General features: G+C 40.3%; 1 protein-coding gene across 3 annotated transcripts; it reads left to right on the top strand.

Annotated features, from left to right (window-relative positions):
• Positions 1 to 2696: 2696 nt before the first annotated feature.
• On the top strand, positions 2697 to 27110 carry LOC145437732 (uncharacterized). Of its 3 annotated transcripts, XR_013914725.1 has the most exons (5): positions 14172 to 14286; positions 23071 to 23175; positions 24549 to 24665; positions 25983 to 26137; positions 26735 to 27110. XR_013914725.1 is itself a non-coding variant. In XM_080315016.1 (4 exons), the coding sequence occupies exons 1-4, from the start codon at positions 2958 to 2960 to the stop codon at positions 26836 to 26838; spliced, it is 375 nt and encodes a 124-aa protein (XP_080171142.1). In that variant the 5' UTR covers positions 2697 to 2957; the 3' UTR covers positions 26839 to 27110. The 3 variants fall into 3 exon arrangements, 2 of the variants coding, with proteins under 2 accessions (XP_080171142.1, XP_080171141.1); XM_080315016.1 differs by lacking the exons at positions 14172 to 14286; positions 25983 to 26137 and adding an exon at positions 2697 to 3006; XM_080315015.1 differs by lacking the exon at positions 25983 to 26137.
• Positions 27111 to 27471: the final 361 nt, after the last annotated feature.

A 27471-nucleotide genomic window follows, 5' to 3' on the forward strand; every position in this document is an offset into this window, starting at 1 on the left:
GATCAAGTAATGATTTGTACCGCAAATCTGCATGTTTCTTTTCTTTCATCGGTTGACGAAATAAATCTCTCTCTCTCTCTCTCTCTCTCTCTCTCTATCACACTCTCTCTCTCTCTCTCTCTCTCTCTCTCTTTCTCTTTTTCTCTCTCTCTCTCTCTCTCTCTCTCTCTCTCTCTCTCTCTCTCTCTCTCTATCTCTCTCTCTTTCTCTGGGGTTCGGCAGATACGTGACTGACTACAATGGATGTAGTATCAAAATATACGCAGAGGGTGCAGCTACCCCATTGTGAGTCAAGAATCCGGATTGGTGTCTTAACGGATTTTCACGGATCTGATAAGCCATACCTTAAGTAATGGTGCATGAACTCTTACAACTCTTACACAGCTCTCAGATTCGCAGTTAGCTTGATAACTGAGGTGATGTGTCTTATGCTAATATACCATTCATAAGCGTCGTGCCTTACGAAGTAATCCCTCTGAGTATTGCTACTATAGTTACTACCTGTCATGTAAGCCGGAATGAAGCTCAGTCACGAACTGTTACCTGAAAGTAGGAAATCAGGAAGTTTGGAAGTCGTTCGTGATAACCTGCTATCGATTCCGCGTACGGACAAATTTTCATGACAGCAACGGATGTGAATCCGTGTGCGCGCGTATTATAATACACCTGGTGCAGTTGGGAAATTTAGAAAGCGCAAGCGGCGACTGAGGCTGGACACAATGATTTGCGTCGTGTAGTGAGATATAGTTTTACGAGTAATGAAAATACGCGCTCTTTACCAGTAAGAGTTAATCTAAAAACGAACAGTATAATTTCGATATTATGCTCCTACTGTTGAAGACCCTTTAAAACCTCAATTGGTCTCGCAGCACAAGGAACATGCAGTATGAAGCCATGCACGTTAGTGGAAATGACGTATCTGTGAAGTCGTTGTTAAACCACGGGCCACAACATTGTCACAAAGTGAAGCTAAATAGGTATGGTCGTAAATATGCAAAATTAATTTTAATATGGTGTATAACTGGCATTGTATTCTTTGCGGCCGCATAATAGTTACGTGTTTGAAATTTCCACGTCATCCTTACCCTTATCACGTCATCATGTGTGATACACGACTCGCCACCTAATACCTACGGCTGGACACAATGACCCGAGTACTCCAATCTGAACCATTAATTTCAATTTACGTTTCATATTAATTTCATATTAATTTCAATGACTGGAATCGAGTGGTGATAGATGACGACGGAAATGATACGCTCCTAGCCATTAACACTTAATTTATCATCAAAAGTTATAATTTCGATAGTATTTTCCAGTATGGAAGTGTTGAACGCTCAACTGGTAGTATTGCAGCATCAAAACATGTAATGCAAATGCAAAGGCGCGTTAGTGGAAATGGCATTTGGTGAACTCGCGGTCAACCCACAACATTCTTACGAAGTACAATGAAATACGCTTGGTCGAAATAATACGAAAATATATCTGTTTTGATGTATAACTGTCATTTTATGCTATGTGGTAGAAAAATGTATATATTTTAACTGTCCAAATCTTTCGTACTGTCGTCCTTATTAGTATCCATAATCAGTGTTACTGGAATATTCGACTGCACCGAAAGCCTAATACTATATTCATAATAATCGAAACAATCAGGTACTCGATTTTGAACAGATCAAATCGTTGGTACAACCCATGCCGATTCACATGCCGCGGGCCGTAATGAGATGACCCAGCGAATGTAGGCGTAATTCGACCAGGCATGTCGCATCGCGCGACAATTCGGAAATACAATTGCATCAAGCAGACTGGAATCAATACACGCAACAGATGATCACAACCGAGAAAGCGCGTATCGAACCAGCAATTCGTATTTTGCACCGAAATAAAGGGGTTCTGAGCATCTTGCATCGCAGTATTTTGCATTTTTGACCTGGTGTAGTTATGCGCTCGAAATCAAGATGATGGAATGTTATTGTCACTGCTTTTCCTGTGGCACGGACGTGAATATATTATTCCACTGTAAGCCGGAACTGCATTCTTGCTGCTTTTTTCTGTAGCAGTTACCCATATGCTTGTGCAATATATCTTCGGCGTACTGTAGCTACGTGCTCCTAACTAAGATGATGCCTTCTCCAAGCTACTGCTTTTCCGGTGACGCGCGCGCGTATCCTCCATTTCAATTAACAATTTGTGGTGACTGGAAGGCAAACTTGTACACGTCATATTTTATGATGTGATCTGAGTAATAGCGATTTGCGTGATACCAAGTTCAACTAAACACGCGTCGACATTGCTGAGTAGTCATGCATGCGTATGGAAAGCATCGTTTTTTTCTCGTGACGCTCTAGCAAGCCAGATTAAGCATGCAATAGAAGCTATCCCGACGTTATCGTATTATGTATTTCATAATCGGCGGTCGGCTGTATCTTTGGCATCCAGTTAGTTATAATGCTACTTCCATCAAGATCCACCAAGATTATAAAGCTATAGTAAGCCGGTACGTTTCGAATTGAATTACTGGGATTGTGTGATGTGACATATGTATTGTGTATTGTGTTATGACTTGATTTGTATCACCTGCAATTCCATTATGGCAGTTTGACTCAGTTCAATAAGCCACAAGATTGCGACATAACAAAAAGATAGGAAGGTGTCGAAACGCCTGTCTTGGAAATCAGACAACCACCTGGCCCTAGGCGATGTAAAGAAGATGCCTGCACAATGCACATTGGATTGAACGAAATAGAAGCTATGAAAGGAAAATTGACAAAATGAGGTGGTATGAGTGACGGAAGGCGAGGTCGATATATTAGCTCGTGGTCCGGTAATCTCGAGCGCAGGGTATTGGGTTTTAGAACCATGGGATTTACGTTTAATTGACACATATACTTATCCGACTATCTTAAAATTTGTAGATATAAAATATTATTAGGTGAATAGCTAGACTTTGAAACATGGATTACTTGTTGAGAGCTTCCACCATTATGCTTTTCGTGATCTCAGGTACGTCTGCCGTGTTGCGGCTATTGTAATATACTCCGATTGTCAAAGTCTAATGTTCCTCTCTTTATACGTCATCTCGTATCATACATTGAATGGCGGAGATCTAATAATCGAGACGTGTTAAGTGCAATAAATGATTGCACAATTTTACATCCAACACGGTACATTTATAATTATGCATACCAGTGGTGTCCAACACACGATCCGCCAGACGAGTTCATCAAACTCGGGAATCAATTGTGGGAAATGAAAATATGCGTGTATTATCCAGCACATTTCTAACAAGGACAGTATAATAGTTACAGCACCGCTGTATGTGTATATACCCTGTTCTGACGCGTAAGTCGCCATTCCAAGTCTCCCTACTAGCCTGAATGTCGACGAAGAACAGAACTTCCTACGTCATTGTTTACAATTATAACTGTTTTGTATTGCTCTCATCGCATACACAGGGCAAACGCCGCATCACGATTAAAGCAAATGACGCATATAACTAGGCCTATGTGTCAACTTATATCGTTGACACAACCAGTGTTTTCGTGGTTTAACTGCAGAGCTTCTTGGTGGTACAGAACTTCAAAATACATTTGAATGGTATATTCATATTGAAATGAACCCGAAAATATTTTCGATAATTTAACTGTATTCAATCGGCCAATCAAAGAATTATCTCATTCCGGCAACGAAAGAGAATGCTTATGACTAGGGCTAGGCAAAATTGAGTACCTGAGTGATTCGATTCTGAATCACGTATCATGCTTCCAGTCTAGTATTCGAGTACCGCTCATTATGACGTCATCACAGAATGCCAAAGTTCAAATATGTACCTTTGATGCCACCACGAAGAATATAATGCCATGTTATTCATCACATTAAAAATAGTTAGGTATATTTTTGACCACACCGATTTCACTGCACTTTGTGGCAATGTTGTGGGATGACCGTGACTTCGTAAATTAGGGTTGCAATACGTCCGGAATTTCACTGTTCAAACTGCGTCGGGGAGGAAATTATAACAAATGTCTGAATGTCCGGAATTTTGAAGGCTTGAAATAGGATCTATTTTTTCGTAAACCAACATAAACTATATTGTTTAGGGGGCAGATTTATGCCACTTGAACAGACTTGGACAACTAGAAAATTCTCCGCTTTTCTGAATTAGATTAGAATTAGAATTAGAGCTCCACAGTTTTTTTCAAACTAGATTAGAATTAGAATTACAGCTGCACAGTTTTTCCAAATTAGATTAGAATTAGAATTAGAGCTACACAGCTTTTTCAAATTAGATTAGAATTAGAATTAGAGCTACTAAGCCTTTTCCAGATTAGATTAGAATTAGAATTAGAGCTATACTTGGTTCGCAAAAACTTGGAAATGGAATGAAATTGTATATGGGAAATGAATACAGCAAAATGCAGTTCACATCAAATCACAGTGCGTGGTGCAAAAGGCCGTGAGGCGATAGGCGCCACATATTTTTGCTTAATAAACAATAACAATAGTGCATTCCCATAAACATGAGAATGGTTAACTTCTGTACACCAAGCTTGGCTCGATTTTTACTATACTTTAATAAAATATTACTTCTTTTATGGTATCCATGGGCATCGCCCATGTTAGTTAGAATGGCAATGTACTAACGTAAAGTTTTAGAAACTAGAATGCTGTTCGCAGACTACAAGCTACTCTAGCAGGCTATATTCGTCATAATATCTACTATGACTGCACGGTGTAAGTAATGCGATGGCGGCTTGGCACTGGATTTCTCTGCGCAAGCAGGATATTCTTTTTAACTCACTGCAATAGTGCAATATGCCTCGGACAAAGAGGCATTTTCAGGAAAACAATAATTAGATTAGAACTAGAATTAGAGAATACGGACATTTCACAAATTAGATTAGAATTAGAATTAGAGCATACGAACATTTCACAAATTAGATTAGAATTAGAATTAGAGCATGGAAGCATTTCACAAATTAGATTAGAATTAGATTACTGGCATTTCGCTCTAATTTAGTGAAATTAGACAACTAGAATTATCTAGTTGTCCAAGTCTGCACTTGAAGTGCTTTCTTCGCGCGTGATTTAGTGTCGCATTCATTGAATGTAATATGGGTATAGCACCACCCTGGCCAAACATGCAATCAAAAATTATTACAAATAACCACCATTTAACGAAATAAGTCTAATTGTAACCGCAATTATAGGAGAACGATATATTCCTGGAGTCGGAAGGCCATTTAGATGCTTTAGTCAAATATCGAAACCTGGTGGTCGTTTGCCTTTATTCTGGGTTTAGTTAAGATGTTGAATGTAATCAGCTTCCAAAATAGGCCGTGAGTAAGTCTGGCAAAGGTGCTGATCGTTTTTCAGTAATAAGCTTATCAAATTTTGGGCTGGGCCACAGAACATTTTGAAATTGGAAATAGAGTCGCCACCATAAAAGGTTAAATACCACCGGATGTGCAACTTATTGGTGCGGACCGGCATTTAGGCTCATAAATAGTCTTATCTGTGTGACATGACAGGACTTTACTATGTACAATTACGTTTCCTGCATTTTCGAAGTCATAATTATGACTTCGAAAATGCAGGAATCCTCTACCGGCTCTATCGCCAAATATGTTCATGTGAGCGGAGAGAGGATCAAAACTTTATAGTATTATATCGAAGTATCAACATTATAGACAGATTTCATTTACAAAATTTAACGGCCAGATGCATATAGAAACCAGATATATATAGTAAGCCCCCAGATGTTACATCGATTACCATATGGTGGGCTCAGGATCAGTGTTTATTTGGATGGGAGTGGGCTGAAAAATGTTGTTTCGGTCCTGGTTACAACAAACAACCACATAAATGTACTGACGTAACATTATAGCGGCTCCTGATGCAGATCGTGTCCACCTCTGGTCGATAGGCAAAGCTTTGCTAGCGTGACTTCATGTTGACAGACAATGTGCCATACGTTATTTTAACATCCGCTAGTGGACGCTAAAAAGTGTCGGGTATTTGACTAACCAAAATATGGAAACCCTATCGTAAATATGCTATTTCTAGTAACGTTCTTAGTTTTGTACTATGTTTTGTATGCTTCGATACGGAGAATCAAGTTGTCAAGGCTACCACAGCGGAAAATAGTATCGTAAATTCAATTCTCGTTCATAAATTAACTTTCAGTGGCGAAGAGCGTATCATTCCAGTACGCGAAAATATCGTATTTTACTACTCGACTCGAATCGCTTAAATTTATATTGGATTTAGATTCGAGTAATCGAATCCTTACACCAAGCCATTCTTACGACACTATGTAGAGTCGAAGAATTTCATCATTTCAATGCACCACAAGATTGCGATTCATCGAAAGATAGGAAGGTATCGAAACGACTTGGTGTAGTATTCGAAATCAGATACCTACCTGGGCGTGAGAGATGTAAAAGTTGAGGCATGTTAACTGAATAAAAGTAAAAGAAGATGATATAAAAGAATGGGTGACAAAAAAGGTGGCATGTGTCGGAAGGCGAGATCGATATGTCAGGTTGTGGTCCGGTAAACTAGAAGGCTAACTGGTATTGATTGAGTTGAAATTGTTTGCATTTCGAGTTTTCGGGGCAGGGGCCGAAGTGGAGCTGATACATAAACTTGGCAATTCCAGGTCTCCGCATATTGAGATCGACGCAAGAAATGTTGAAAAACATATTCATACTTTTTATGTGTACATGTGTACTATGTTTTATTTTCTTGGTATATTACTGGGTTGTAACCAAGTCACAAGGCTCCGAGTCACAAGTCAATCTCACTTTTATAGTTTTGACTCGAGTCAAGTCGAGTCATTTTCAATTCACCACCGATTCAAGTCCGAGTCCAAGTCAGCGAGCAGAGGGTCGAGTTCGAGTCATGGTATTATGACTCGAGTCCGAGTCCAAGTCATTGTGTTGACTGCTCAGTTTCCAGTTAAAGTCTTGTTAAACCCACTTTTTATAACTCTGTTTGGTGATATCGAATGGTTCGCCTTTATAATATACTAATTTTCCTCACTTTTAGCAGTTTCTGGTCGCATTTGCAAGTACCAGTACCAATAAACGAAATCCCAATAGTGCGGTTACTTTACTATTCTTCGAAATTACAATGAACTGTCGGCCTTTGCCGTCTGAGTCTCGAGTCATATGACTTGGTTCGAGTCATGCGCAATGACACGAGTCCAAGTCGAGTCAATACACGAATTGACTCGAGTCAAGTCGAGTCATTTCCGTATTTTGAGAAAATGACTCGAGTCAAGTCGAGTCATCAGAAAATCGTGACTCGAGTCATTACAACCCTGGTATATTATAAATGTTCTGTAGCGTTGAACTTGTCTTTATCCGCGGCGCAAAAAAAGCCTTTAGTTGTGGCAAGCGCCACTCATTCCACTATTTGTGATAAATATCCAGAAATTCCGAGTCTGTGTGGCGAATGCTAAAATGTTTCGGAACCAATTCCATGTACTATGCTGTTTCGCCGAATCCCGATACAACTTTCTGTATATCCAAGATGTACGCGTAAGTTGATTGATTATAAACGAAACTAGATGTTGCATATCCTTTCGTGACACGAAACGGGTCAGCGCGTGTCTGGAATTCACACGCTCCGAATACTGACAGAAACGCAATTGACACCGCAGGTTTATGCGTTGCAGACCCAAAGTGGGCTTCAATTACAGAGGTCACGTATTGCGGAAACTTGAAACTTGCTTTTAAACGTCACGCCAAACCAATGTGAATGCATTCTCGTGTTTACGTACTGTCAGGGTTGTAATGACTCGAGTCATGACTCGACTCGAGTCAGACTCGAGTCACGATTTTTTTATGACTCGACTTGACTCGAGTCATTTCCTTGAAATGGGAAAATGACTCGACTCGACTCGAGTCAATATTTGGATTGACTCGACTTGTACTCGAGTCATTACGCATGACTCGACCCAAGTCATTGACTCGGCTTATTTTATATGACTTGAAGATGAAGAAATTTGCGAATCATAATGGCTAGATCAACGCATCCGACGAATTCTGCCGACATCGCTATTTGTCACCACTGCTTTCGTTGCACTTGTCTGATATCAGATATGCCGCCGTAAAAACAACAGAAAATCATACATAGTAGCAATGCATTGTACAAAGTCGTCCAGTGATGAAGAGGTAATAGATCCTCCGCAATTAAAGTACTCAAGACTTTTCAATTATACAAGCAAACAATTAAATCAAAGTTCAATTAGAGTCAATGAAATGACTCAGATGATGAAGAGACTGATAAGCTCATGTATAGATTTGAAGGCGATGATTATTTGCATTTTGGGCGACTAGAAAGAATGAGTATTCAATGCTCTTCAGTGTGGCTCAAAAATGCTTGTCAGTTCCTGCATCTAGTGCACTAGTGGAACGTGTATTCAGTAGATGTGGATTCATTCTACGGCCATGCCGCTTTAACATATTTGAGGATCTCCTTTCCACATTAATATTTTTGAGGTGTAACTCATTGATTTGCTCTGCTGTCTGTGAAAACACACAATGCCCCTCGTCCATTTGACGTTTTGTTAGGTATGTGCATTGTGCACGTGAGTAATAATGAATGGCTAATGTTGTGTGATGTTTGTACAATATGGCTGTTCTAAAATAACTTCTTTATTTTACTGGGTGGTTACTTGATAAAATTGTTATGTTGCATAAAAGGAACACTGAATCTGGCTTAAAGGGGCACTGCGCTCTAAAAATGATGTGGTCTCAAATTGAAGATAAAAACGAACAAAAATTTTTGGCCGCGGCAATTTCCTTCAGAACGCCACCGTAATGGAGCTGCGATTTATTGAAATTTCTACAAGACCAGCTGCCGCGGCTGCTTAACCCGTTACATGGCACGATGTCTTCATCTATTTTCATTCTATTTGTATTTAGTCTAAAATTTTCTTTCATAGCATTGCTTTCTACTGGTTGGAATTGAGCCAAATTTGATTTTTAGGCAATCTAGCAATTTTAAGAAGTAGCCGGCAAATTTGAAAATATGTTTTTGAACAGCCCCATCGTACAAATATTTCTCTAAGGCTGTAACTGCGATGTAGTCTGTAATGCAATTGGGAAAACCTTTAGTATAATCAAAAGGTATCTGTTCTGTTGTCACTGCACAATGCACATAGTTGCATGCACGCTTTTACAGCATGCTGGCCTGTTGTAAATACCTCTACATAAACATGCATCTATTGATTCTCTATCAACTAGTATCTTGACATGAATTTGTTGGTTACCTATCAGATAGTATGTAGACGTGAATTCGTTGGTTCTCTATCAGCTATTCGTGAGCTATCGTCGATGTGTTCATAATAAAAACTGAATGCTTGTATTGGTGATGTATCAGACTGACAAGAGAGATATTTGATTTTAAGTTCTAAGATTAGTAAAGTTATCTTTAGCATCGGTAGGCTAAATGAGGCCAGGACCTGTCCGTTATCTGCCTAAATAAACACGTGCCAAGACTATGATAGGGACAAAATGAGCATGTTTCGCAAACAAGGAATTCGATATCACCCAAGCATAATTGAAAACATGAGTTGAACATGACTTCAATATTGTGACTTGGACTCGACTCGAGTCATTACACCATGACTCGGACTTGACCCTTTGAACGGTGACTTGGACTCGGACTCGAGTCTGTGATGAATTGAAAATGACTCGACTCGACTCGAGTCAAAACCACAAAAGTATGATTGACTCGTGACTCGGAACCATGTGACTTGGTTACAACCCTGCGTACTGTGTATGCAGGTTAAGGTTTTTGATCAACGAGATTGCAACAGGACTGGAATCAATGTTCTCATAAGACACAATTCTGTCATAATATCAGCTAGGCACTATCTAAAATTACGTGCGACCTGTCTTAACTAGATAATCCTAGTTGCCTTAAAATACTTGTTTGAGCGAAATGCCCGAAATCTGATTCTAATCTAATTAATATATGTATAAAATGGTAAAGAAGTGGCTCTCATTTTACTTCTAATATATTTTCTGATTTTCCGGAAAAGGCTATATATGAAAACTGTATAGAGCGAAACGAGCGAAGTTGGCTGTAGAGACATTTGCCGTTCTCAGGCCAATGAGATGGAACTCTAATTTGGTATAAAATAAACTTGATTTTTCGTATTTCATTCCAATTTTGATATTAATTCAATTTCCGATGTTTTGCGAATTCAGTAAACATAATTGTAACCATTGCGGAAAAGCTGAGAATGTTCTAGCTTCGCGTCAAGAACGAATCGCAGTGCAGTAGGGCATGCCAGAAGTTTAGCAAAGGGGTAAAGTACCATGACGCGTGATCTTGACACCACAGAGATACACAGAACTTGCGTTTAGTGAAAGTTTTATTTTAGCTATCTCGTTCTAATACTGTATTACTATATGGGCCTATTCATCGAATTCTCCGAAGAGAATGTGTCACATTATGACTTCGTGGTGTTTGAACAACCAAGTACTCTGGTTCCGGTTGACGTGTAGATTGTCATTTTCATATCACCAGTAGGCCTACCAATCAATACCGATCAAGTAATGATTTGTACCGCAAATCAGCATGTTTCTTTTCTTTCATCGGTTGACGAAATAAATCTATGTCTCTCTCTCTCTCTCTCTCTCTCTCTGGGGTTCGGCAGATACGGGACTGACTACAATGGATGTTGTATCAAAATATACGCAGAGGGTGCAGCTACCCCATTGTGAGTCAAGAATCCGGATTGGTGTCTTAACGGATTTTCACGGATCTGATAAGCCATAAGTAATGGTGCATGAACTCTTACAGCTCTTACACAGCTCGCAGATTCGCAGTTAGCTTGATAACTGAGGTGACGTGTCATATGCGAATACCATTCATAAGCGTCGTGCCTTACGAAGTAATCCCTCTGAGTATTGCTACTTAGTTACTATCAGTCATGTAAGCCGGAATGAAGCTCAGTCACGAACTGTTACCTGAAAGTAGGAAATCAGGAAGTTTGGAAGTCGTTCGTGATAAACTGCTATCGATTCCGCGTACGGACAACTTTTCATGACAGCAACAGATGTGAATCCGTGTGCCCGCGTATTATAATACACCTGGCCATTCACTTGATAATGCAGCTCATGCAGTTTGGAGATTCAGAAAGCGCAAATGGCGACTGAGGCTGGACACAATGTTTTGAGTCGTGTAATGAGGAATATAGTTCTACGGGTACCAGTAAGAGTTACTGTAAAAACGAGCAGTATAATATCGAAAATATTTTCCTACTGCTGACGCCGCTTTGAAACCTCGATTGGTCGTATTGTAGCACAAGAAACATGTAGTAGGCCTATAAAGCCACGCACGTTAGTGGAAATGACGTATCTGTGAAGTCGTGATCAACTCACAGACCACAACATTGTCACAAACTGCAACTAAATAGGTATGGTCGTAAATATGCCAAGTTAATTTTAATATGGTGTATAACTGGTATTGTATTCTTTGCGGCCGCATAATAGTTACGTGTTTGAAATATCCACGTCATCCTGACCTTTATCACGTCCTGGTGTGTGATACACGACTCGACAACTAATAACTACGCCTGGACACAATGACCCGCGTACTCCTATCTGAACCAAGTACTAATTTCAATTATTCGAATCAAGAAATGATAGATGGTGACGGAAAGAACAAGCTCCTAGCCATGAACACTAAATTTATCATTAAGATTTGTAATTTCGATGCTGTTTTCCAGTACTGAGGAGTTGAAGGCTCAACTGGTAGTATTACAGCACCTAAACATGTAGTGCAAATGCAAACGCGCGTTAGTGGAAATGGCATTTGGTGAACACGCGATCAACCCACAACATTTTCACGAAGTACCATGAAATACGCTTGGTCGAAATAACAGGAAAAGATATTTATTGCGATTGCGATGTATAACTGGCATTTTATTCTATGTGGTAGCAAAATCCAGCTATTTTAAATGTCCACATCTTTCGTAGGCCTACTGTCATCCGTATGAGTATTCACGATCACTTGATCAGTGTGACTGGAATATTCGACTAGACCGAAAGCCTAATGCTCGATTCATGATCGAACCAATCAGTTACTCGATTTTGACCAGATCACATCGTTGGTACAACCCATGCCGATTCACATGCCGCTGGCCACAATGAGATGATCCAGCGAATGAAAGCGTAATTTGACCTGGGATGTGACATTGCACGACAATTCGGAGATACAATTGCATCAAGCATACAATAATTAATGCACGTGACAGAGGATTACAGCCGAGAAAGTGCGTATCAAACCAGAAATTTGTATTTTGCGCCGATATAAAGGGGTTCCGAGCAATGTCCCCTCTAAGCTGCGCACGTGCGAAAATGCGCAGTGCTGCACGGTAGGGCTGTTCAAAAATAACTTTTTTCTGGATTCCAGCCATTCAGTCATTAAATTGTCAGGTTACCCTAAAAAACGCTGCACTTCAAATTTGGTTCAATTCTAACAAGCATAGGGCTCCGCAAATCCAATTAAACAGTTTAATTTAAACAGGAAAATTGAAAAAAAATTCAAATTTTTCTGTCAACCCGATGAAATTGTTGAGCTGTCTTCAGAGACGATGCTAAACAAATTTGACTCAATTTCAACTAGAAGCGGAGTTAATGGAGTTTTTCGTTGATATTTCTCGGATTATCCTTGATTGGTGGATAATCCGAGGATTAACAACGACAAACTCCACTTCTACCAGTTGGAATTGATTCAAATTTGTTTTGCATCGTCTCTGAAGACGGCTCAACAATTTCACTGGGTTGACAGAAAAATCTGAATTTTGTTTTGAATTTTTCTGTTTAAATTAAAAATTTAAATTGGATCTGCGGAGTCCTATACTTGTTAGAATTAAACCAAATTTGGTGTGCAGCGGTTTTTAGGGTAACCTGACAATTTGATAACTGAACAACTGGAATCCAGAAAAATAAGTTATTTTTGAACACCCCTACTGCACGGTCTCCTCGCACAGAAAATCTGAGTTGTGCTCAAAAAATCCGAAGTGATGACCTTTTTTTTAGTCGTTACGCACTGTTGTCCATCGTTACGCACTGTTGTCCAAGGGTCTGCGCAGTAAGTTGGTGAGTGTGCTCAGACTCTTCATAGATTATAGGAAATTTTGGTTCTTAGCATCTTGTATCGTAATATTTTGCATTTTTGACCTGATGTAGTTATGCGCTCGAAATCAAGATGATGCAATGTTATTGTCACTGCTCTTCCTGTGGCGCGGGCGTGAATATATTATTCAGTTGTAAGCCGGAACTGCATTCTTGCTGCTTTTTTCTGTAGCAGTTACCCCATGCTTGTGCAGTATATCTTCGGCGTAGTGTGGTTAAGCGCTCCTAACTATGAAGATGCCTTCTCCAAGCTACTGCTTTTCCGGTGACGCGCGCGCATATCCGCAATTTCAATAAACAATTTGCGTTGACTGGAAGGCAAACTTGTACGTACATGTCGTATGTTATGTTGTGATCTGAGTGTATTAGCAATTTGCGTGATACCAAGTTCAGCTAAACACGTGTAGACATTGCTGAGTAGCCATGCATGCGTATGGGAAGCATCGTTTTGTTCTCGTCACGCTCTAGCAAGTTAGATACAGCATGCAATAGAAGCTCTGCCGACGTTATCGTATTATGTATTTCATTATCGGCAGTCGGCTGTATCTTTGGCATCAAGTTAGTTATACTGCTACTTCCATCAAAATCCACCAAGATTATAAAACTATACTAAGCCGGTACGTTTCGAATTGAATTACTGGGATTGTGTTATGTGACATACGTATTGTATATTGTGCAATGACTTGATCTTTATCACTTGCAATTCCAATACGGCAGTTTAGCTCAGTTCAATAAGCCACAAGATTGCGATACAACGAAAAGATAGGAAGGTGTCGAAACGCCTGTCTTGGAAATCAATCAACCACCTGGCCCTAGGTGATGTAAAGAAGATGCATGCACAATGCACATTGGATTGAACGAAATAGAAGCTATGAAAGAAAAATCGGCGAAATGAGGTGGTATGGGTGACGGAAGGCGAGATCGATATATTAGCTCGTGGTCCGGTAATCTCGAGCGCAGGGTATTAGGTTTTAGAACCATGGGATTTACTTCTAATTTCCACATATACTTATCCGACTGTCTTAAAATTTGTAGATATAAAATATTATTAGGTGAATAGCTAGACTTTAAAACATGGATTACTTGTTGAGAGCTGCCACCATTATGCTGTTCGTGATTTCAGGTACGTCTGCCGTGTTGCGGCTATTGTAATATACTCCAATTGCCAAAGTCTAATGTTCCTCTCTTCATACGTCATCTCGTATCATCCATTGAATGGCGGAGATCTAATAATCGAGACGTGTTAAGTCCAATAAATGATTGCACAATTTTACATCCAACATGGTACATATATAATTATGTATACCAGTGGTGGGGTGCCTTTATTTTGTACATGCAAGCTAATGAAAAGCTAATGCAGCTAATTAAGCTAATGAAAAGCTAATTAAGCTAATGAAAAGCTAATTAGGCTAATGAAAAGCTAATTAAGCTAATGAAAAAGTAAGCTAATGAAAAGTAAGCTAATGAAAAGCTAATTAGGCTAATGAAAAGCTAATGAAAAGCTAATTAAGCTAATGAAAAGCTAATTAAGCTAATGAAAAGCTAATTAAGCTAATGAAAAGCTAATTAAACTAATGAAAAAGTAAGCTAATGAAAAGTAAGCTAATGAAAAGCTAATGAAGCTAATGAAAAGCTAATTAAGCTAGTGAAAAAGTAAGCTAATGGAAAGTATGCTAATGAAAAGCTAATGAAGCTAATGGAAAGCTAATTAAGCTAATGAAAAAATAAGCTAAAGAAAAGTAAGCTAATGAAAAGTACGCTAATGAAGCTAAAAGCTAATGACGCTAATAGCTATGCTGTAGCACGGGGGACTTTCGACCCGCCTGGCGGGAGCAGACCTTTTAATGTGGCCCATGCATTTCAAAGGGGAGTTTGGACTTTGAAAATCTTCGTGCTCGCCTATACTTTAACGTGGGCGACATAACTGTCGCAACTTTGCCGCGCGTCGCCTACCCCAAAACACGCGGCCCTATGGCAAACCGCCCATACTTGGTCGGATCGGTCCCAGATTTCGTGTGAGCCTAGTCGTGGGGGGTGTTTGGCCGAGAAAATTTTTACAATATTTTCCGAAAATTTTTTCGAACTTCGACTTTCTTTCAATTTCGTCCCCATGTTAAAATATAGGGAAGTTGGACTTGAAAATTTTCGAGATTTTTCGGACTTTCACTTTTTTCGATTTGCTCCATGTTAAAGGATAGGAAAGTTGGACTTGATCGTTTTTTCGATTCCCACTTTTCTGGTATCGTTCGACCCAGCGGACGCAGTAGAACACGCCGGTACCGTCGGCGTGGCTCTAGGACTGTGATTCCCAACCGCGGCCCCCAGCTAGCCTTCTTGCGGCCCCACGAAAATATTGAGAAATCGGTATATGAAAAAAAAATTATATTTATAAAATACTCTTGCTTGGCTTGGAGTCTGGAGTTTTCAATTAGGATTGCTTGAAAGTTGTGAGTAGACTGCTAAGATTACGTCACTGCTGTTTCAATGCAATGTGCCCTAACTTTGCAGTTGAACGAGCAGTATTACTTATAGATATAGGTAGCCTATAGATACAGGTATTGACAGGACCGTAACTGCCGCACCCCAAGCCCCCCGATTGGGGGGAGCGAGCTCAAAGGAGGCCAAAAATTATTCAGTGAATTAGCATAAATTATAGAGTATTTTATGAAATTTTCTGCAACTTTTTCAAAAATGGCGCGATTTCAAGTTTCCAAGTACGTTAATTATTGGGTACTTTTCCACCAAGATAAAATGCGCAAGATTTATAGAAGTGGGCATATCGGCGTTGGCCATTACCGTGCCATGACGCACGAAGACATATAAAGTTTTAGGCCATGTAACATGCGACTCCAAGAAGTGTGCCAGAATGATCGGCAGCGAGAAAACCTTGGCCGAAAAGGACTGCCCTTACGCTGACCGAAAGCTTCGTTATGTATATAAAAAATACTTAGGTATAATTGACCATAGGCGCCTAAATGACTGGCGCCGAATGTTCCTGTCTTTGCAATCTGAACCTCACGAGACAAATAGGCTACCATCCCGCGTGGAAGAATTATATGCCAGTGAAGAACTACCAATTTGAAATCGTGCGCATCTTTTAGTTTAGTACGTTTGGACGATTCTATATTTTTTGATATAGCAGACTGGAGGTCACGAAATAACATCATGTAACGAAGTCGTACCAACGGGTTCGCCCGTCCGAATATGTTTAATCGTTATTTACGGGCCCTACAGTTTCCAAGACACCTCACTCAGCTCTACCGGAAAATCTGATTACGTGAGCAGAGAGGACAAGTAATTGATAGCAATATATATGCAATTCCCGATCTTATTGACCTAGTTTATTTTGAATCATCGAAAATTTTCGGGCTCCACGCTGGCTCACTAAACGGGGATCCTGATTTCGTGGCAGAAGCGAACAACGGGATGGGGGGTCGGTTTATCACCCTATGGTAACTCAAGACCAAAGTGTTTTGGGTGGCCTGACGAAGTGCTGTTTCGTTCCTGCCAACGGGTATACGCCCGAAGATGTTTAAATATTATTGAGTGGTCCTACCTTTTCGAACACAGCTCACTCGGCTTAACCGGCCAATCTGATTACGTGAGCAGATAGAGGATAAAAATTGATACCAATATATATGCAATTCCCGATTATATTGACCGATTCAATCATGAATTGTAGAAAGTTTTTCGCGCTTCGCGCGATTAGTCGATAGAAGCTGCCTAAAACGGACGCACGATTTAGATCAGTGGTTCCCAAACTTTTTCGTTGTCAGGGCCAAATTTAGAATTTCATAGCACGGTCGGGGCCGCACGAATACCAGGGCAATTAAACGGACCCAAATGTCATCAAAATATAAAAATTGGCATTGTTCCGATCAATCACTTGACGCCATTGGCCATTCAGAACAGTCGACCTTTGGAGGCTATTTCGGAGTAGTTTTATTGCCCTGGCGAGATTCCAATTTGCATTTTTGTAATCAGTGCGAAACTAGCTTTTGATAAAGACTGGACCTATCAAATTATGCGGACGCTTCAGTCGTGAGCTATAGGACTACCAATTATGCTGCCTTCGGGGCGATTTAGAGAGACAGGTTTTATCGCCTAGACGCGCGAAACGCGAAAATTTTCTGTAATTCATGATTGAATCGGTCAATATGATCGGGAATTGCATATATATTGCCATCAATTTTTATCCTGTCTCTGCTCACGTAATCAGTTTTACAGGTAGAGCCGAGGGAAGTGTGCTTGAAAAGGTAGGGCTCCTCAATAATAATTAAACATCTTCGGACGTAGATACCCGTTGGCAGGAACGAAACAGCACTTCGTCAGCCCCCCCCCCCAAAAAAAGTAGGGTTCCCACAGGGTGATAAACCTATCCCTATCACCTTATTCGCTTTTCCCACGAAACTAATTGTACTGTTAAGTGAGCCAGCGCGAGGTGCGAAAATTTTCGATAATTCATGATAAAATCGGTCAATATGATCGGGAATTGCATATATATTGCTATCAATTTCTTGTCCTCGTTGCTCACGTAATCAGATTTACCGTTAGAGCTGAGTGAGGTGTCTTGGAAACTGTAGGGCCCATTAGTATGATTCCGTAACATGTTATTTCGTGACCTCCTGTCTGCTATATCAAAAAAATATAGAATCGCCCAAACAGGCTCTTAAACTAAGAGACGCACACGATTTCAAATTGGTAATTCTTCACTGGAATATAATTTTTCCCTGTGGGATGGTATTTGTCTCGTGAGGTTAAGATTGCCAAGACAGTGACAGTATTTTGTATATATAACGACGTTTTCGGTCAGCATAAAGGCAGTCCTGTTCGGCCAAGGTTTTCTCGCTTGGTGCGTCGTGGCGCGGTTAAAGCTAACGCCGATATGCCCAATGCCCATTTTTATAAATCTTGCACATTTTTTCTTGGGGATGAGTACCCAAAAATCAAGATATTTGGCAGCATGAAATCACGCCTACAGCAAAAAAAAAATTGAAAAAGATGCATAAATTTTCCAAAAAATACTCTATAATTTATGAATACTTTGTTGCGTCTATAATTTATGCTAATTCACGAAATAATTTTGAGCCCCGTTCGAGCTCTCCCCCCTCCCTTCATTGGGGGTTTGGCGTGCGGCAGTTACAGTCCTGTCTTTACCTATATCTATAGCCACTGCTCGTTCAGAAGGACGTAACGATAGCAGTTTACTCACGACTTCCCTGCAGTCTTAATTAATAACTCCAGACTCCAAGCCAAGCTAGTGTATTTTATAAATATAAATTTAATTTTTTGTCACCACTCGATTTCCTAATATTTTATGGGGGCCGCAAGAAGGCTAGCTGGGGGCCGCATGCGGCCCTCAGGGCCGCACTTGGGAATCACTGATTTAGATGATAAATAGCGGTAAAGAGCCATCAAGCCTGAGGGGGGCTGGGGGCTTCGAAGTTCGGTTTATCACCCTATGGGGGTCCAAGAGCAACGTTTTAGGGGGGCCTGACGAAGTGCTGTTACGGCCCCTGGTATTGATAACTAATTTACGGATAGATGTGCAACAAGTGACTCACCAGGGTTGTAATGACTCGAGTCAGACTCGAGTCACGATTTTCTGATGACTCGACTTGACTCGAGTCATTTTCTCAAAATCGAGAAAATGACTCGACTCGACTCGAGTCAATCTGTGTATTGACTCGACTTGGACTCGAGTCATTGCGCATGACTCGAACCAAGTCATATGACTCGAGACTCAGACGGCCAAGACCGACATTTCATGGTAATTTCGAAGAACAGTAAAGTAACCACCCTATTGGGATTTCGTCTATTGGTACTGGTGCTTGAAATTGCGACCAGAAACTGTTAAAAGTGATGAAAATTAGTATAGTATAAATGCGAACCATTCGATATCACCAAACAGATTTGTAAAAGTGAGTTTACCAAGACTTTACCTGGAAACTGATGAGCAGTTAACACAATGACTTGGACTCGGACTCGAGTTATATTAACATGACTCGGACTCGAACCTCTGCTCGATAACTTGGACTCGGAGTTGACTCGGTGGTGAATTGAAAATGACTCGACTTGACTCGAGTCAAAACTATAACAGTGAGATTGACATGTGACTCGGAGCTTTGTGACTTGGTTACAACCCTGTGACTCACGATTGAGTACGCCGAGATGCGTACTGCTTAGCCGGCAAAAAGCAGCATAATTGGTAGTCCTATAGCTCGCGACCCAAGCGTCGGAATAATTTGATATGTCGGTGTTTATCGAAAGCAAGTGTCGCACTGATTCCGAAAATACGAATTGAAATCTTGCCAGGGCAATAAAACTACTCGGAAATAGCCAGCAAAGGTTGATTGTTCTGAACAACGGGAGCGCGGCAACACAATGGCCAATGGCGTCAAGCGAATGATCGCAACAATGCCAATTTTCATATTTTGGTGACTATTTTGGGTTCCTTTCATTGCCCTGGTATTCGTGCGGCCCCGACCGCACTCTGAAACTCTAAATTTGGCCCTACCACCGAAAAAGGTTGAGAACCACTGCTCTAAGAGGTCGCAGAAAGATTTCAGATTTTTATCCTCGTTCTGTCATTAGGAGCTCGAATCGACTATCCGCTTAGCTCTACGACGCACATGGAGCCGAGATACGACGTTTCGTGTTATAGCTCGGCTCCTGTGAGGCCCAGCCCCAAGCTCGACCCCTCGTTGGAAGCGCCGCAAAGAGGCGACGCTGGAGAAAAAAAATCATCCGGATCGGGATATCCGGAGCCGATATATGTCCGATCAAAGGGCCCGAAAAGCGAGTTTCGATCGGCTCTGGAGGCCATACCCTTTGTCCGATCCGGATAATTCTTTCACAGGGTGTCTTGAAATAGGGAGAGCAACGCGACTAGGGGTGTTTCGAGGGGGAAAAAATTTCGGACTTCAACTTTTTTTCAATTTCGTCCCCGTGTTAAAGTATAGGGAAGTTGGACTTCGGTCGATTTTCCAGAAATTTGATGATTTTTCAATTTTATCGATTCCCGACTTTCTGCTATCGGTCGAAGCGGCGCACGCTGAAGTTGAAGTCCGAAAATTTTTTCGGGAAATTTCTAAAAATTTTCTCGGCCAAACACCCCCACGACTAGGCTCACACGATATCTGGGACCGATCCGAGCGAGTATAGGCGGTTTGCTATAGGGCTGCGTGTTTTGGGTTAGGCGACGCGCGGCAAAGTGGCAGCAGTTATGTCGCCCACGTTAAAGTATAGGCGAGCTCGAAAATTTTCAAACTCCAAACTCCCCTTTGAAATGCATGCGCCACGTTAAAAGGTCTGCTCCCGCCAGGCGGATCGAAAGGCCCCCGTGCTACAGCATAGTTGTTAGCTTAATTAGCTTTTCATTAGCTTACTTTTCATTAGCTTACTTTTTAATTAGCTTAATTAGCTTTTCATTAGCTTAATTAGCTTTTCATTAGCTTTTCATTAGCTTATTTAGCTTTTCATAAGCTTAATTAGCTTTTCATTAGCTTTTCATAAGCTTAATTAGCTTTTCATTAGCTTTTCATTAGCTTAATTAGCTTTTCATTAGCTTAATTAGCTTTTCATTAGCTTAATTAGCTGCATTAGCTTTTCATTAGCTTGCATGTACAAAATAAAGGCACCCTGATATTATCCAGCACATTTCTCACAATGAGAGTATAATAGTTACAGCACCGCAGTATGTGTATATACCCTCTTCTGACCCGTAAGTCGCCATTCCAAGTCTCCCTAAAAACCTGAATGTCGACGATGAACAGAACTTCCTCCGTCATTGTTTACAATTAAATGTTTTGTATTTCTCTCATCGTATACACAGGGCAAACGCTGCATCACGACTAAAGCAAAAGAAGTATATAACTGTATGTCAACTTATATTGTTGACACAGCCAGTGTTTTAGTGGTTTACCTGTAGAGCTTCTTGGTGGTACAGAACTTCTATATACATTTGAATTGTATATTCATATTGAAATGAACCCGAAAATACTATTCGATAGTTTAACTGTATTCAATCAGCCAATCATCGTATTTTCGCCAATTCCGCTGTTTGCGGACAAAGGTCTCGCTAGAATACAGCCTGCGTTATCTATAATATAATTTATAGGACTATTGTGTATAGCCTTGACAACAAGTATTCCAGTGAAAACTAAAGCTATGGATTTCGAGCTAAGTTTTCGGAATCATTTCACGCGTCCGGCCCGCGAACGCTCAAAAGGTTTGAATCCGGCCCGCGATCCAAGTTGAGTTTGACACGCCTGATACATATACACTATACAGTAGGGCTGTTCAAAAATAACTTAGTTTTCTGGATTCCGGTCATTCAGCGATTAAATTGTCAGGTTACCCTAAAAAACAGTGCACACCAAATTTGGTTCAATTCTAACAAGTATAGGGCTCCGCGGATCCAACTAAAAATTTTAATGTAAACAGGAAAATTAAAAAAAAATCCAAATTTTTCTGTCAACGCCATGAAATTGTTGAGCTGTCTTCAGAGGCGATGCAAAACAAATTTGACTCAATTCCAACTACTAGAAGCGGAGTTATTGGTGTTTTTCGTCGATAATTCTCGGATTATCCCGGAACGCAGGAACGTTGATCAATAAATCGCCGGAGTTGCGGCACCAAGTCTCTTTAACGGCAACCGGGCGAGCTTTGTGTAGATTTGATTTGGTGGATAATCCGAGGATTATCGACGAAAAACACCAATAACCCCGCTTCTACTAGTTGGAATTGAGTCAAATTTGTTTTGCATCGTCTCTGAAGACAGCTCAACAATTTCAATGGGTTGACAGAAAATTTTGATTTTTTTTTCAATTTTCATGTTTAAATTAAAATTTTTAATTGGATCTGCGGAGCCCTATAGTTGTTAGAATTGAACCAAATTTGGTGTGCACTGTTTTTTAGGGTAACCTGACAATTTAATGACTGCATGGCTGGAATCTAGAAAAAAAGTTATTTTTGAACAGCCCTACTATACAGTGATATATACGGTAGCAGTCGCACACAGTCATAACATCATCTGAAGGCATACCTAGCCACCGGCTTACAAGAGGACGTCCAGAATTCAAGTGTACTAAATGTATTTTCTTCATATTTTCTTCATTTGACTCTTTGTGATGTTTAGCAGGAATTTTTTTCAGAAATGTGCTATATTTGTTCGAAAAAGCCCGTGCAGCTGTTAAAAAATAAGCTTTGTGATGTTTTGGTAGCATATGGATATCTCCCGGCTTACCCTGCGGTTGTGTAATGATGACAATTGCTGCAAGTCTGATTGATTTCAACCACTGACGGTAATTGATCCGCGAGCGATCGAACATACAAGATTGTTTGTGACATTAGGTCATTACTATATTAAAAGATTCTCAGTACTCGAGGACACGAAGCTTCGCTGTCTCACTTGCACGGTCTAGTTTTGGTAGGCCCAGCGTTACTAGGATACAAAGCAAATTAGAAATTTGATCTAAATATTTCTTTCAATAATTCAGCTCGCTAAAGTTACTCGCGTACCACTCAAGATACCCCGCGTGCCACAGTTTGGGAACCACTGGCCAAGGCCATGTTGCATTTCTGATTTCAAAGACGACTCCAAGTCGTATCGACGCCATACCATATTTTCATTGCATCGCAATACTGTGGTGTATTGATTAGTTAAGCTATTGAATAGTTGAGCTATTAACCTCTATGGCCGAATTCGTGGTATAATCTCGTAGATTACTTACATTTTTGATCTGTATATAGCTTCAAAGTAGGAAGTAAGTACAGACCTTGGCGCACCCAACCACAGATAAGCGGCACTACTACTTAACCATACTACTACTAATTATAATAATGATTAGTTGAAAATTTAAGTAAAAACCTGAACTTATCTGAGAAATTTACATCGATATTTTAGCGAATGCGATAGTATGCTACAAAACTGGTGACACCGTTGGCGACCCGGAGGAAACAAAAGAAAACTGCACATCAGTATCACGATGTGTAGATATGGTCGAAGCAGGTATAGTGCCTTGTACATTTTCAGAGTACGGCATACGTAATGCTCGTTCGACCGCATTTGAATTGTCAAAAATAGTTCTAATTTATATGATGCCACGGACGCTAACGCATTGCCGCCGAGGCGAAATATACCCAAACAATGACCCACAGTGTCGCGGTAGACCTATGGTTGAATGACCTATGGTAGACCTATGGGGACGCATGCGCACTAACCATCATCGTTGTTTCTTACGAATGATGTGCAGTCGACCCCGCTTACTTCAGACACTTTGACTTTTGACCGAATTAAGCGGAAAATCAATTGTCCGTTGCATGGTCATGCGTAAAGGCAGACGACGCATTGTAAATACCGTTACGTTGTGTGTTTAATGAATTGCAGCTGAGCTATACATGCAGCAGTGATCGGCACTGATCGCGTATAACGCACATTAGTTTTAGCTTAAGGTCAGCTGCGGTGTACAGTACTGTATTTAGATACCAAACGATTCAAAAATTGCTATATACTATTTTATAGTATTATAAGGTCACCGTATTTTGGGATCCGGTACAGAGGTCACTTTTTACAAATTACAACAGTTGGATTACCGGACTAGAAAACAGGTGATTTGAAAATGTTTGCGAGAAATATTCTTGTGTTGACTAAAAATAAATTCAAAAGACATTTTTTCAACTCCACTCTCGGAAGATCCGCTCCGTACTAATACCGTTGTGTTGACTAAAAAAGAGCATTTTCCCAGTCTGACTGAAGACCCGCTCCAACATCCGGATTCCAGATTTTGGGCCATTTATAGCGATTTTAGTTGTGCCTGTCAAATGGCCTGGATGTCAAAGCTATAATGGAGGACGAATTGCCTAACTGGAGAACATTTGCGAGTCCTCGTAGGACATTTTCGATTTCCTGAAAAAGGAGGACAAATCCACCTAAAGGAGGATTATGTGAACAACTGCTATATGCATATGTAAAACACACTTGCACGGTAAAATAACTCAGTAATCCTTCAGGGGCTGAAATACTATTTTCCCCTGATAAAGGTATACTCCAGAAAACAGTGAGAAATTAAAAGTAAAAAGTTTTACCTAGGAAGTAATTCCTATGCACCGTTCTGCTCTACAAGACGGACTAAATTGTGAGCCATTTATCGGCTTAATTCGGCCGAACGTGAGCCGAACCAAAGTGTCCGAATTATCCTGAGGCGAAGGCACGCTGTTTCGAATACATATGAACAGTCGGTGATGGTGATGGTTTCGGATCCATAAGCAGTAACTAGTCTTTTACTTTGGAACCACATTTAACATCTAATATAATATATTCGTAAGTATCAATGCAGTGGTACCGTGATGCTGTTTTTTAATTGGTTGCCCTGCGATATTCAGCTACTGGGTACAGGACCAAAGACTGCTGGAATGTGTTTTGGACTATAAACTACAACTACGAAATTGGGTGCACAATATCGCCAGAGAATAATAACACAGTCTGTATCTGTGCGACGGGTGAGTATTCTGTTATAAGCTCAGCTTATGTGTGTATGTATTGTATATTATATATACGTTAAGCTATATTCCGACCCCTGACCCCGCATCTAGATACGTATCGGTAGCGTTGAATGTCAGTATCACCTGCTCGGTGTATAAATCTTCATAATAACCTTCAAAATCTCTCTTTGAAAAGAGTAAAGGCCTAGTAATATTTAATCCAGTTGGGGGAGGGTATAGTTGTAAAGCAGTAGTTCCAAACCTTTTCCCACCCATGTACCATTTCGAGGTTTCATGCAGTGCTCGCGTACCACCTACAGAAGTGATACGCGCGCCGAAGGCGTTCAAAAATGTTTCCACCTTTTATGACGTCATAATCCCGTATTTGACCCATGCGAGGTGTAGAAACAAATTCTGTTAAACTAGGCCAGTGGTTCTCAACCTTTTTGTCTTCGCGGACCCCTTTTTGACCATCACGGACTCCCGCGGACCCCCTCAAGTTTTAGTTCAAATTTAGCTCCATTATGGTGCGACCGTTATCTGTCTTGTGCAAATATGAACTGTAGGCTTATGATAAACAGCAACAAAACGATTTTTCTTGAAAATAACATCATGCTTTTTATGAAGAAATTGGGAGGACTTTTATTATTTCAAAGCTAATTTTTCAGCTGTATTTCTTTCAGTATAGCCGTGGTTGAGTCTTGAAAATCCGCGTCTTCGATTTGATGTGAACAAGTGCCGAACCATTTTCACGTAGATAGATGAAGGCTAATGTAATATTACCTCGTAACGCTTCCGACGACACTTTAGATGTGGTCGCAACATTTATGGCACTAAAATGAACAATTATATTTTTAATTAACATATCACGTCCAGCCTCGTAATTTTGATCTTGCCTCTCATCTTTAACTTATTCTGGAATAGTGGTTACGTATATCACAGGATAAAATCAATTTCGTGGGGAGGTTTAAATCCCTCTGTTGGGACAAATTATGGAAATACTTCAAGTATTTTCATTTCAAAAGGCTGTTCACTAATTTGAGGAGACTGACAACTTCAAATCGAAAAGGTTTCGCAAACATTACGAACTCACCCTAATCGACCTTTCCATCTCCATATTCTAAATTTTTCCACAAACCCCAACAAAACGTCTCTAAACCGCATTAATATGTTTTTATCAGTAGGTTATTGACAATTTGGCAATTGAGATGAATTTGCACAGTAGGATATTTACTGTCAGAAGATGAGATTTTAGCAGTTGTGGAGAGAAACAGCCTCGTGCTTTTCCTAATTTACAAACTACAAATTAGGTGATTCATCATTTTGCAAATTTAGAGGTCTTGCGGAACCCCTGAAATTGCTTCGCGGACCCGCGGTTGAGAACCACTGAACTAGGCATTATCAGCCAGGGTTGATGGGATGCATGGAATCGTTTTGTCGCCACCAGTCACAAGAAGAACGACATAATGAAGTAGCAAGAAACAACAAAAGTCAATTGATTTAATGCGTTGGCTGCATTTGTTCATTATCCACTAGCTGGTCGATGTGTGACATCCGTTTGCTCACAGCATAGTGTCCTTTATGCTGTGAAAACAAACAAATCTCACGGCTCAGTGCGATTGGTATACGTCACTGCCCGTGGTTCTGGAACCCCCCACAATCAGCCTCGAATGTTGAAAATTGTAAAATAGTTTGGTATTGTGACGCGACAATGCCACCTGAGCAGATCAGGAGCAAGTGCGCACGATAGTGACATGAAATGAACTGAATTTCGTTCGATTCTATGTTTTCGCCAATTCTGTAGTTGCAATTCTCGTCTTATTTCAAAAAAAATAAAACTGTTTTGCTATAATTCTAATTTTAATCTTATTTGGAAAAAAGAGTGTTAGCTATAATTCTAATTCTAGTCGCATTCGTAATAAACTGTGTAGCTATGATTCTAATTCGAATCTAATTTGGAAAAGCGGATGATTGTCCTGTTGTCCAACTCGGGCTTGAATTGCGATGAGGGTACGGCAGCTACGTGGCTGCATACTTCTGTACAGGATACACAAGTACAACAATATATAACATATTTTCTTTTTCAGATCTCTGCAATGCGACGCCGCCGAAAGGATCATCGAAACGGTTAAGCTCGAACGGTCCATTAGCTATCTTCTTAATTGGAATTGTCCTAGTTTTGGATAATTAAGTGTGTCATGGCGTGGTTTCCTGAATCCCAAACCTTTCGGGGTCAATCGCGTTCGCATTTTCGACTCAAAAGACCGACTTAAAATGATTTCACATATATGCCTGCCATTTGCCATGATTATGTTACATCATCGAATACTGTCGTTATGTTGATAATGATTCTGGTTTATATCAAGTTGACTTCAATCAAACTTAGTAAAGGCCGGTCATATATCGCTGGTATCTCTATATGCATATTTGCCGAACTCAATAAATCAACACTTGACAGGACAATATTAGTCACACTGAGTTCATAATCATTAATACTTATTTATTTTCAGAACTTGGCCATGCAACATCATAAAATGTGAGGATTACACAACTAAATGATTAGATTACCTGAGTAATATATTCATGTGACGTGGTTCATCGCAGGGGTGTCAAACAACGGCCCGCGGGCATCCGGTACGCCAGACGATTTCATCCGGCCCGCGAGGTCATTCTGATTGAAAAATACTATTGTTATTAAATTTACTTTGTAGGAATAATACTTCCATCAATTAATCTCTCAAGACAGCAAATGATTAGCATATTCATAGGCAACATTACAACCACCGAAGTGCGGTGTTGCGGTTTTACTTCAGTTAATACAAGG

Source organism: Botryllus schlosseri, chromosome 4 (assembly GCF_051294905.1).
Source record: "Botryllus schlosseri isolate E-star chromosome 4, Bs_hap1, whole genome shotgun sequence".
NCBI classification, from domain to species: Eukaryota; Metazoa; Chordata; class Ascidiacea; order Stolidobranchia; family Styelidae; genus Botryllus; species Botryllus schlosseri.